The sequence below is a fragment of the Mastomys coucha genome, unplaced genomic scaffold, assembly GCF_008632895.1.
Source record: "Mastomys coucha isolate ucsf_1 unplaced genomic scaffold, UCSF_Mcou_1 pScaffold21, whole genome shotgun sequence".
NCBI lineage: Eukaryota > Metazoa > Chordata > Mammalia > Rodentia > Muridae > Mastomys > Mastomys coucha.
In genome coordinates this window covers 23,012,955-23,025,359 of record NW_022196904.1, presented here as the reverse complement: position 1 = coordinate 23,025,359, position 12,405 = coordinate 23,012,955, and the positions used below count along the sequence as shown (strand labels likewise).

Sequence of the window (12,405 nt, the reverse complement as noted above, 5' to 3'; positions counted from 1 at the left end):
TAGGAATGTAATAGAGCCCAGATCTTAGCACAACTGACTCCATGGTGGAAGTACCATTCAGACTGTAAAACTGAGCATGTGGACAGTACCACCTACCAAAACCAAAACAAAGACCTATTCCATCAAAGCCCATAGTTGTGGGAAAGTCTCTAACTGCACAAACCTTCATTTTTGGCTTCTATAGTTCTGCTTCCAGATAACTATACTTGTTAACTAAAGTATATTAACCCAGGATATGGTTTTTGTGCTAAAAAAAAAAAGCTCACTCTGAAGAAGGCTTGGTGCTGCTGTGGAATCTTGAACACCCAGTGTAGTCCCCAGCTGGCTAATAAAGACTGTCTGTTAGCTTAAACCCATGTTTGACCAAGCAGGCTGGGAATTATGGGGTGGCTGATACCAAGACTGGCCTTGAACTCACACTCCCACAGTGCTCGTCTTGCCTTGGCCTTCCTAGAGCTGGGAGGACAGATGTAAGCCAACACACTCAGCTGTTTTGTTCAGCATCTTAGATGGTTTGCAAAAGAATGATGCGTTGTCATCTTTGGTCACAAGTTTAGGAATAGAATAGTTTGCCAGCCCATTCGCTGAACTATCTAAACTTCATAGTCACTAAGATTTCATCTTGTTTTAAAATGCTTTCTGATGATTCTTAGATTTTTTTTTTAAGCCAGGTGGCAGTGAAGCTCACCTTTAATCCCAGCACTTGAGAGGCAGAGGCAGGCAGATCTGAGTTCGAGGCCAGCCTGGTCTACAGAGCTAGTTCCAGGACAGCCAGGGCTACACAGAGAAACCCTGTCTCAAAAAAACAGCAACAAAGATTTTATGTGTATGAGTGTTTTGCCTCCATGTATGTCTATACACAACATGTGTGCAGTGTCTGTGGAGGCCAGAAGAGGGGGACAGCTCCCTTGAAACTGGAGTTATAGATGGTTGGGAGCTGTCATATGGATTCTGGGAACTAAACTCCAACCCTCAAAACAAGCAGGTTTTCTTAACTGTTGAGCCATCTCTCTTAGCTCTCTGTGAATCATAGAGCATCTATTGTGACCCAAAACCTTGCCTTGTCAGGGTTCTGGTTTTCTGTAGAAATTGAAAATAGTGTTGATATGATTTGATCATTTAATGTTTCTCAGACTCCAACTGACCCTTTTATTCATTGCTTTGTGGAGTAGTTATTGGGGTTCAGGAATTCCCACACAAACTATACAAACATGGATCTCAGTTAAGCAAGAATAGTTTATTGAATGCATGCCCCAAGACTTATTGATCATAGCCAAAAAAAGAAAAAAGAAAAGAAAAAAAAAAAGATCTTAGAGCGTAATTGTGATACCAGTCTGTACTTATTGAAGGCTTTTAATAGGAAAAACCAAGTTCAGAAGTTCAGAAGGTAAGACTGACTAGACAAAGAATTATAAGCTAGCTTTTAAGCTGATCAGTCCTGAGTGAGGAAAGAGGGGTGTTAGATGGGTGGTAAACAGGGGAGTTTCAGAGCATTGAAGTAACAGAGCATGAGAATTACAACCATAGTGCTATGCCCTTTTAGGAGAAGTTGTCAGTGTTATCTATGGATAATTACCTGAGAACCTGAACTTAATTTCATCTTAGGAGCAAAATGGAGACTGAATCCAAAATGGCTGCAGTTATGTTCAAAGGAACAGGCCTCCACAGTAGCTGAGGGAAGGAGCCTATAGACCATTTGTTTCCCACAATCCCTCGACTTCCTGTTAGGATTCACCAGAGGGAAAGACTCTGGTGAGAAATTAGAAAAGCAGGAAGAAGAAAGATGAAGTCTGCCTGGTTCTGACAGCAGAGGCCATTCTGGCCGCTCCATCAGCACCAGGAACTGGTATAACTGGGTTTCAGGAGTCCCAGTAGGTCCAGTATTCGGTGTACTGCTCTGCTTCTGACAATTCCACCACCAACAGTGAGTGGGCACCAGCAGAAAAGCTGCTGTTCCATCATACTTGCCTCCTGGCATCCACAGGGATCACACCTCCAGTTTTGTTTCTCCTTCCCTCCCTCCCTTCCCTCCCTCCCTCTCTCCCTCTGTGTCTTCTCTGTCTCTCTCTCTTTTTCTTTCTCTCTGAGACAGGGTTTCTCTGTGTAGGCCCAGCTGTCCTGGAACTCACTTTGTACAACAGGCTGGCCTCGAATGTGCAGAGACCTGCTTGCCTCTGCCTCCTGAGTGCTGAAATAAAAGGTGTGCACCACCACACCCAACTCTCCTAGCCTCTTGTGTTTACAACCATTCCTTATTTTAAATCTTAACTGGGGTCTGGGGAGACAGCTCAGTAGATAAAAGCACTTTCCCTGGCAGCCTGATGGCCTAAATTGAATTCCTGGAACCTGTGTTTAGAAAAAAGAAATGGATTCAGTGGTAAGCATCTGTAATCCCAGTACATCTACAATGAGGTGTGAAGACAGAACCGCTGGCCACTTGGAGGACAATGCAGTGCAGTGCCTAGGCCAGGTAGACGTCAAAAAACAGCTCCTCTCTCTCTCTCTCTCTCTCTCTCTCTCTCTCTCACACACACACACACACACACACACACACACACACACACACACACCAAAGCATACACATGACCCTACCACACAATTTAAAATCATCTGATTGAACTATCTAAAGTATGTCTTTAAAAAGATTTATTTGATGTGTGTGTTTTTGCCTTCATGTGTGTAGCAAGTGTGCAGTGCCGCAGAAAGCCAGAAGGGGGCGTCAGATCACTTGGAACTGGAGTTGTAGTTTGAGACTCCATGTGGGTGCTAGGAACCAAATTAGGGCCCTCTGCAAGAGCAGCAAGTGTTCCTAACAACTGGGCCATCTTGCCAGCCCTGGAAATCTGTTTTCTTGCATTAATTCAGACCTTGGCAAGGTTCTTGATCAACTTTCCTTTTATTGCCTTTCTTCTCTGTAGGGAAAAATGATTGTCAGGCTTCAAGTGTTCATTTTAACAGTGGTCTCAATTTTTTTAAAATTGCACATTGAACCAATAAAACCTTGTATCATTTATAACCAATATATGCATGATTATTTGCAAATTATATATTTGTTTTGCTTTTATAATGCATTTATTAAATATTACTAACTGGGGGCTGGAGAGAGACCTCAACAGGTAAGAGCACATACTATTCTTTCTTGTTTTGTTTTTTGTTTTTTGGGGTTTTTTTTCAAGACAGGCTTTCTCGTGTAGCCCTGGCTGTCCTGGAACTCACTCTGTAGACCAGGCCAGCCTTGAACTCAGAAATCTGCCTACCTCTGCCTCCCAGGTGCTGGGAGGTGGTGCCACCACCTCCCCGCATTCTTTCTTATTTGTTTTGTTTTTCTTTTCCTTTTTGTTCTCTGTGTAACAGCTCTGGCCATCCTGGAACTCCCTCTGTAGACCAGGCTGGAATCGAACTCAAGAGATCTGCCTGCCTCTGCCTCCCCAGTGCTGGAACTAAAGATGGGTGTCACCACATCTGGCGAGCACATGCTACCATGAAGAGGAAAACCTGAGTTCTGTTACCAGCAGCCACATGCCAACAGCTATCTGTGATTCTGAAGCTCTCTCCTGACTTCCTCATGAACCATACTCACACATGGTGCACATAAATACATAAAAGCAAAAACACATGTACATATAAAAACCTTCTGAAAATTAGTAACATAGGAGCTAGAAATATGCAGCTCAGTGGTAGGATGGATGCTTTCCATGACAGCAGCACAGGCTCAGTTCTCAGAACTAGCATGCATACCTAAATGTTTTTATGTTCGTTACAGTTTTACTAATGCTTTTAAATAATTTTTATCTGTGTGTGATATGTGTGTCTTCTGCAACAATGTCTTATGAAGTGTCTACTTGTCTCAAATTCCTTGTGTAGCCAAGAATAACTTTTTTGAGTTCCTTTTCCTCAAGTAATGGAATTGCAGCACCATCAGACCTGGGCCCTTGTTTAGAGACAGAGTCTAGCTATGTTACCCTGGCCAGCCTTGAACTCACTATCACCCTGGCCGGCTTTGAACTCACTGTGTAATCCTGGCCTTGAACTCATTGTGTTACCTTGGCTGATTTTGAACTCACTATGTAACTCTCCCCAGCCTTGAATTTGTGGAAATCCTACTGCCTTTGCCTCCCAAGTGACAGGATTATATGCATGAGCAACCTTGCACAGTGAGTATTTAATCTGTTTTGATAGAACATTTACTACCTGTAAATGTAAATGAGTGTTCAGAAATCTCAGCGTTGGGTTAAAGACATTTGTCTGAGGTGCCAGTGAAGACCACAGGATCCATTCATTAAAACCACTAGAAACAAAGGAATGAAGTGTGACTGTTCAGTCACTGTTATTAAAGCAGGTGGCAAAGGACTTACAACCTTTGAAACACATACCCAGTTAGAGGGAGTTATACTGTACTAAATTAGTGAAGAGGAAGCCAAGATGTGTTTATATTGCTCTTGGGGAAGGGGTGGGTGCAAGATATTAGATTAAAAGTCAGAGTTAGAGAAATATGGACAGATCAGACCTAGGACAAGCAGCTGAGATGGCTACTTAACATACCAAAGTGGATCTGGCCTCCAGGTTCTCTCAACATCCCTCAGTCCCCACCTGTTACAGGGCATGGCGGACATCCCTGAACTTGCCAGTGGAGGGGCTGGGCTTCTCTTCCCCAGAGGCTCTTCACTATATAACCCAGACATTTTAGTTTCCTCCCTCTCTCTTCCTCATCCCTCTCTTTCCTTCCTCTCTCCTTCCTCCCCCTTCCCACATCTCCTTTCCCCAGTCCCCATGAGCATCTGTGTGGCTACTTCCCTTGACTGCCTGAGAGCTCCTCCCAGTAAACCTGCCTTTATATACTTTAATTTGGCTTGATTTGGCTCGTTTCATTGGTGGAGAATACCTATCAATAGCTCCTGGGTGCACAGTGTTCCAAGTGCTGGGGCCATGGGACAGGTGGGGTCCCCACATTCATTGGAACTGGTGTATCTAATGACAGATACTCAGGTGGCTCTTGGGATGACTTAGGATGTTTTCATTGCAATGATAGGGTTAAAACAGTATATATTCAGGGAGCCAGTAAGATGGCTCAGTATGTAAATCTCTTGCTCTCTACATCTACATAGTGAGATCCCAACAAAACCAAGCCTAAGACATCTGCTACTTAAGTCTCAAGTCATTAGCAAGCAGAGCTGTCCCCAAGGAAGAGAGACATGTCCTCTGTTGTGCCAGCAAACACTAAGTGGGAAAATACTCGGTCTTATTGCTTTTTTGTTTATTTAGGATTGACTGTGGATAGTGAGGAAGGTAGGGGAGGCTCTTTCACCTCCTCACCTTTAACAGGGGATACACCAACTGGCTTTGGGGAAGTTGTCCCACTGTCAGACAAATGGGTGCTTTCCCTGGTGACATGGGAGAAACACATTTAACCCTGGCTTAAAGGCACATATCAAAGTTTGTTGCAAATGAGTACCTTCTGTTTATTCCACATACAGAAACTGGCTTCTAGAGCTGGGTATGGAAAACAAACAAACAAACAACTTTGACCTGGCTCTACCTGTGTAGGCCCTGGAGATGAAGGTCTAGTTTCTGATGGCCAGGTCTTTCTCCAGCTGAGGAAACTCCTGACCTTTAGCCAGTCCCAAGCTAGGGAATGGGAACAATGACATGGGACTCTTTCCTGAGGTGAATGTCAGCTTGGGGCAGGCTCTTCCAGGCAAGTTCGAGGATTCCATACTTGGTAATGCCCTTGGGACTGATGGTATGCACGTTATTCTGTTCAGGGAGGGGTATGACATTCCGGAACCCCAGGGGCATTTTTGGGGGGTGGGAGCCACCACAAACCAAGCAGTACAGTAGCCGTTCCCCTGGCATCAGCTCCTTTTCCTCCACAGTCTCTTTGGAGATGAACTCTTGGGACTGGGGCTCTTTAGTCAGGAGCAGGTCCAGCAGCAGCCTCTGGATTCCAGGAGACTTAATCTGGTATAGGTCCATGAGCTGGTAAAACTTTTCCATCCAAGTAGCCCTGTCTTTGGCATACCGCTGCTGTAGCATCCGCAAAACATGGTAGAGCGCCACAAATGTCTCCCATGGAGGTACCTCCTCCTTTTTTTTGGAGATAGGCTTTTTCTCCAACTTAGGCAGTTTGGGATACCTGCTTTTACTTTTAAGATCCCCAAAGTCCTTTTGAAACATCAGTGCCAGGGTCTGATTGTTTATGGAAGAATGAACATCGGTCAAAATGTCTCTTGTAGTAAGATCAAAAGACTGTGTCTCCATTTCACCCAGAGCACTGGATAACTGCTGCAGCCGTGTACTTCTGTGTGGCTCTCCTAGAAGATGCCAGTGTATAACCTTTGGGTCTGTAACCCTTTTGGTAGCTAATGACCCTGGCATGGGGACAGCTGAAGGCTCCAGCCAGCCATCCTGTTCCCTTCCCTTTATGGGAGGAATCACTTTCAGATGTTTGGGACTCATAGGTTCTCTACTAGGTTTTGAAGATCTTGAATCCACAATCTGCTTGTGACGGTGCACAATGGCTTCAAGTACTGCCAGGTGCAGCCACTGCAGGTCTCCCGACTCGGTTAGGTCTTTGAGGAGTTGGCACAGTCTGTGGAAACTGTATCTGGGAAGCTCTTCTCCTGCCTCCATCTGTTTCAAGATGCCATGCAGCCACTCAACGTCCGATACCCCGATCTTTGAGTATCGTTCCTCTGCCAAGATCTTGGGGAGATGTAGCCGTCTCCTTGGTCCTGCCAGAGAAGGATGATGCTGCAGAAACCACTTCGTTTTGAGATGGAGTCTGTGAGCTTCTGTGGCCCTTCTAACCATCCGAGACGTGAATGGCGTGATCATGCCTGCTATTTCATACTCTAAGATCACCTCCAGAAGGCGTAGGGGTTCCAGTTTATATTTCTCCATCAGCTCCCTCTCTTTATCCATCACCGTTGTCCTCAGGGATATCATGGGTGTTATTGTGGGTATCTCGGACACTCTGGCCTCCTCTTCCCTGGATATCTGTTTTGCTTCTGGTTCCATATCCTCAGGTAATGGGGCCAATTTCCCAAGAGAGCTGCTCAGCTTTATAGTGCTCCCTCTGATCTCAGGGATTGCTTGAGGGAACATTTCCCGTTTCTGAAAGACCATCTTTCTTTCTATCTTTGGCTTTTCTCTTTTTTTCTTTTTTTTCTCTTCTTCCTTCCTCTCTTCTTCCCATAAGTGTTTCTCCTCTTCCTCTTCTATGTGGCCTACACTTTTCACCTCCTCCTCACTTGAGCTTTCCTCAGTCTCTTCCTCCTTTTCCTCTTCTTCTTCTTCCTCCTCATGAACCTCCTTTTCCATCTTTTTCTCTTCTTTTTTTATCTCCTCTTCTCCTTTCTCCTCCCTTTCCTCTTCCTGCACTTGTTCTTTTTCCTCTTTCTGTTCCTCTTCCTCTTCCTCTTCCTCCTCCTCTTCTTCTTCCTCTTCCTCCTCTTCTTCTTCTTCCTCTTCCTCCTCCTCTTCCTCCTCCCATCCTGCCTCTTTTTCCTTCTCCTTTTCTTTCTTTCCTATCTCCTCCATTTCCTTCTCTCCTTCCCATTCCTTTATCTCTTTGCCTTTCTTCTTGCTTTCTTCTTCCTCCACTTGTTCTTTCTCCTCTTTCCGCTCCTCCTTTCCCTCCTCCTCTCCCTCCTCCTCCTCCTTCTCCTCCTCCTCCTCCTCCTCCTCCTCCGCCTCCTCCGCCTCCTTCTTCACCTCAGCCTCTTCCTCAGCCTCCCCCCTTTCATCTTCAGACAAACTCTCTTTGCCAGCCTCAACCAACAGGCTTTCTATGTCCTGAGAAATTTTCTCTTTCTGTTCTATGGGTTCTAATAGGCTGTAAAACTTTTCCATTCCAGGAAGAATCCCCATGAAGCCTTTTCTCCTAATCCATGGACTTTTAAAGAATAGTGCTTCCTCCTTCCCTTCCTCCTCCTGTTCTTCCTCCTTCCCTTCCTCCTCCTGTTCCTCCTCCTTCCCTTCCTCCTCCTGTTCTTCCTCCTTCCCCTCCTCCTCCTGTTCCTCCTCCTTCCCTTCCTCCTCCTGTTCTTCCTCCTTCCCTTCCTCCTCCTGTTCTTCCTCCTTCCCTTCCTCCTCCTGTTCCTTCTTCTTCCTCTCCTCCTCCTGTTCCTTCTTCTTCCTCTCCTCCTCCTGTTCCTCCTCCTTCCTCTCCTCCTCCTGTTCCTTCTTCTTCCTCTCCTCCTCCTGTTCCTCCTCCTTCCTCTCTTCCTCCTGTTCCTCCTCCTCCTCCTCCTCCTCCTTGTGCCATATTGGTTCCCGGTCAAATTCCCCTTCTTCCTCAGCCATTCTCTGCTCTTGGGTTCTCAGCCTTCTCATCTGCATGGCCAGATGTCTTTGCATCTTAGCTAGCTTCCTCTCCTCTAAGATTATCTCTGGTTGTTCTTCTACGGCATCCAACTCCTTAATGTCAAGTCTCTCCTCCTCCACACTTAGCCTGGCCTCCTTAGCTAGCAGTGACTGTTTTATCTTTATCATCTTTGTTTCTTTCTGTGTCAGTTTCCTTGCTTTGTTAACTATATTTTGAAGTGCCTTTAAGGCTTTTCTAGTCTCTGCAGGCTCCTTGGAAACACTCTTCTCTCTATCCAGTTTCCTGCTAGCTTTGGCTAATTTCCTTTCTTCATGGGCATGTATCCTCTGTTCTCTGGTAAGCTCCAGACTCTCTCTGGCAGCATCCTTTTCCTCTGTGGCCAACAGTCTGTCTTCATATGCTAGAATTTTCTCCTCCATCGACACTCTCCTCTTCATTAGATCTACCTCATGCACGGCCAGCCTCTTCCTCCTTAAGATGGCTTCCTCCGCCTCAGTCCTGGGGGCCTTCTCTGACTCTCCCACCAGCTTCATCTTCTCCTTGGCCACCCTTTTCATTTCGCAGGCCAGCTGCTCCCCTTCTTTAATGATCTCAGCCTCTTCTCTGATAAGTTGGCCATTCTGGATGATGTCTATGATCTCCTCAGCTAACTTTACTTTTGCCACGGACAGCTTCCTTTGCTTCTCTGCCAAAAGCACATCTGCCAGCTCCAACTTCTTCTCTGTGGCAGCCAGCCTCTCTTTCTTCACCACAAAGACATTCTTCTCCTCCGTCAGCTTCTTACTTAAGTTAATCAGCTTCTCCTTGTATGTCTCCAGTTTGCCTTTTATGTCCTGTAATTGCTCCTTCCCCTTGAGGAGCTTTTTTTCCTTCTCCCGAAGAACCTTTTCCCTTTCGGCCAGTCTTTCTTTTTCCAGAGACAGCATGTGCTTCTCCTGGCCTAGACTTTCTTCCACCTGGGCCAGTCTTGTTTTCTTTTCTTGGAGTTCTGTCTTTCTCTGGGCCATTCTCTCTTTCTCCTGGGCCTGTCTCTCTTTCTTCTCCCTCAGTTTCTCTCTCCTCTCCCTTAGACTCTCCACCTCTTCAGGCGTTCTGTCTTTCTTCCAGGCCAGTCTTTTCTCTTCCTCCATCTGCTGCTCTTCCTCCTGGGCCAGCATCTGCTCCTTCAATGACAAATTCTTCTCATACAAGGCCAGCATCTCCTCCTCCTTAGCCAGAGCCTTCATTTTCTCGGCCAGTTTTTCTATGTCCTCGTACAGTTCGTCTTCTTTCAGAGCTAGCTCCCTTCTGTCCAACTCCAGGTTCTTGGCTTCCTCTTTCACCTGCTTTTCCTCTAAGACCAGATTCTTTTCTTTTTCCATCACGGTTTCTATTTTCTGAGCCAACACTGCTTTCACTTCTCCCACTTTATTTATTTTTTTTGCGATTTTTTCTTCTTCATGAGCTATTGTCTCTAGATTTCTGGCTAGCTTCTTTTTTTTCTGGGCCAGTAGCTCTGCTTCATGGCTTAAAATTTCCTCTTGTTGGCCCAGAAAGTTCTCTTTCTCTCCAAGGGTCATATCTATGTGGGCCAATTTTCCACCCCTGGTAGCCCTTTTCACATGTTCTTGAGCCAGTTTTCTCTTCTCCTGGGCTAGTATTTTCTCTTCCTGTGCAAGTTTCTCCTCTTCCTGTGCGAGCAGCCTCCTCTCTCTGGCTTTTAGTCTCACAGCTTGGGCTTGTTTCCACTCTGCCCTGGCTTGTCTCTGTGCCACATGGATCCGTTTCCTCTCTCTTCTGAGGACCTTTCTGTCCTCTGCTTCCTCTTCCTCTATCTCTTCCTCTTCACCTATCTCTTCCTCTTCCTCTATCTCTTCTTCTTCCTCTTCTTCCTCTTCCTCCCCTTCCTCCCCTTCCTCCCCTTCCTTGGACAGCAGTTCCCCTAAATCCAATTCTTTCTCAGTTCTGGTCTTTGATACCTTTTCCCAGACCTCTCTCCATTCATCCCATTTCAGCATTTTCTTCTCTGGTTCCTCTACTTCTGCACTTGGTGGCAGCTCTCTTTTCGCCTGGAGTCTCTCCAGTTCTTCAAAATGCTTCTTATCACATTCTTTCTTCCATTCTTCCCAAAGCACTGCCCTCCGAGTCTGGACCCTCTGCCATTCATTCCAAGACCTCTTCCACTCCACCCAAGACAGCTTTCTCTCAACTGCCTCTGCTATTGTTTCTTTTCGTTCAATCATTTGCTCCTCCTCCCCCCTCTCTGCTCCTTCCTCTTCTTCCCATGTTCCTCTTCTTCCTTCTCTTCTTCTTTCTTCTCCTTCTTCTCCTTCTTCAGCCATTTCCTCTGACTTCACAGTCACAGCCAGCTCTTCTGCAGAGACAGCCTCTTCTGTTCTTTCATCTTCTCTCATTTTCTCCTGCTTAGCCATCATCCTAGCTTTCCATCCCTTCCTGGGTCTCTGCTTCCCTTTGACTACATCCTCTGGTCCTAAGAAAGCAACTTCCTTCTTTTTGTCCTCTTCTTGGGTCTCTTGCTCCACCTCCTGTGGTCTCTCTTCTTTTTCTAGTCTTTCCTCTCCAGCCTCTGGCACCTCTGTGGCTCTTGTCTGACCTGTGACATCCATACCCTCTCTAGTTGCTTCTTTGATAAAAACTGGTTCTCCCTCTTGCCAGGCTTCTTCCCTAGCCTCGGCCTCGGCCTGGGCCTCAGCCTCAGCCTCAGCCTCAGCCTCAGCCTCAGCCTCAGCCTCAGCCTCAGCCTCAGCCTCAGCCTTAGCCTCAGCCTCAGCCTCAGCCTCAATCTCTTTTTTGCCCAATAAGGGGCATAGTTCCGTAAAGAGTTCCCAGCTCGGATACTTTCCTGCCAGGACCTCAGTAGCAGTAGCCACTAGCTCAGCATTTAGATCATCCATCATCTGTGGTTGAGAATCAGCTATCCTCAGGTTTGTGAGCTGACAGAGATCATCCCGCCATTCACTGTCTGGAGACAGAATCCTACCAGGCCTTCCCCCAACACCCCGTCCAGAAATTCTGTGAATTCTCTTCCTCGGTGGTGGTGGTGGTGGTGATGGTGGAGGTGGAGGAGAAGGTTCGGCCATTACAGGAGGCAAAATTTCCTCGGGCGCAGCTACAGCTATGGCTCCGACCTCTTTCTTCTTCTTCCTGGGCTTGCGGAGCTTGTGAGCTTTCTTGTCTTTTTTGTCTGTGGCTCTTCGGTGGAGCCTTTTCCTCAGTCTCATGGCCACGGAAATGTGTTCCTTCAAGATATCTTTCTCGGAAATTTCAACCTCTTTGGGGCTCTTGAGTAGGCTACCAGAAGAAGTCCTGGAGTGGACTGTTTTGAGGTCTGCCTGGGCTGCTTCTGCCTCATCCTGATCAGTTATCTCCTCGTGTTTCTGCAGTTTCTCTTTGAACTTTCTGAGGCCTCGCAATATTTTCCGGGCTGTGGGGGAAGGGGAGATGTGTGTCAAGATATGGAAGTGAGGAAAGTACAGCAGGGAAATGAAACTTTTAATAAAGCATATTAAGAGGGCTGGTGCCTGTTTTGTTAAAGATATTCTCCCTTGGTAGGTGTGTTCCCAAGTTGTGCCTCCTTATCCAAGATGGGGTGGGGCATGGACTTTATGGTCTTCCAGAGTCTGTATGGACATCTTCCAGGAGAGTTCTCTTCTCTGACTCAACCTCTCCACTTGTCTTCCTACCTTGTACCTGAGGATTCTCTCCAGTCCTAACCAAACCTTTCTCTTAGGGATCCAAACCATGGGCCCAGCTGCCTCATACTTACCCCGTTTTCTGCCCGCTGAGCGGATCTGTCTTTGGCTTTTGATGGGCTTGGTTTGAAGTACTTCAGGAGCTGGGGGAAGTAGGAGCAAGGAGATGGTCTGACTAGGTGCAGAAGACCCCGGGATTTCCAAAGAGAAATCAACCTTATCTCTTTTACTCATTGACAGGTTATCATTTAATCGCAGCTCTATTTGAGTAATGAGGGTTTGAATGTCTATGGGCCGCAGCCCCAGAAGATGGTCCAGGGACTCCTCCCCAATCATCTCTTGCCTGTGAACGTCAAGGAGAGAGAGAGAGAGAGAGAGAGGGAGAGG

At 46.5% G+C, this 12,405-nt stretch overlaps 1 protein-coding gene across 1 annotated transcript in view; it reads right to left on the bottom strand.

The window, feature by feature from the left end:
* Positions 1 to 5,625: 5,625 nt before the first annotated feature.
* Positions 5,626 to 12,405, bottom strand: part of Wdr87 (WD repeat domain 87) — a 19,541-nt gene continuing 12,761 nt past the window's right edge. The window contains exons 5-8 of the mRNA XM_031384142.1: positions 12,093 to 12,361; positions 8,197 to 11,750; positions 7,777 to 7,971; positions 5,626 to 7,521 (exon numbers count right to left, since the gene is read on the bottom strand). Coding sequence (XP_031240002.1) covers positions 5,626 to 7,521; positions 7,777 to 7,971; positions 8,197 to 11,750; positions 12,093 to 12,361 — 5,914 coding nt within the window. The remainder of the gene's footprint in view (positions 7,522 to 7,776; positions 7,972 to 8,196; positions 11,751 to 12,092; positions 12,362 to 12,405) is intronic.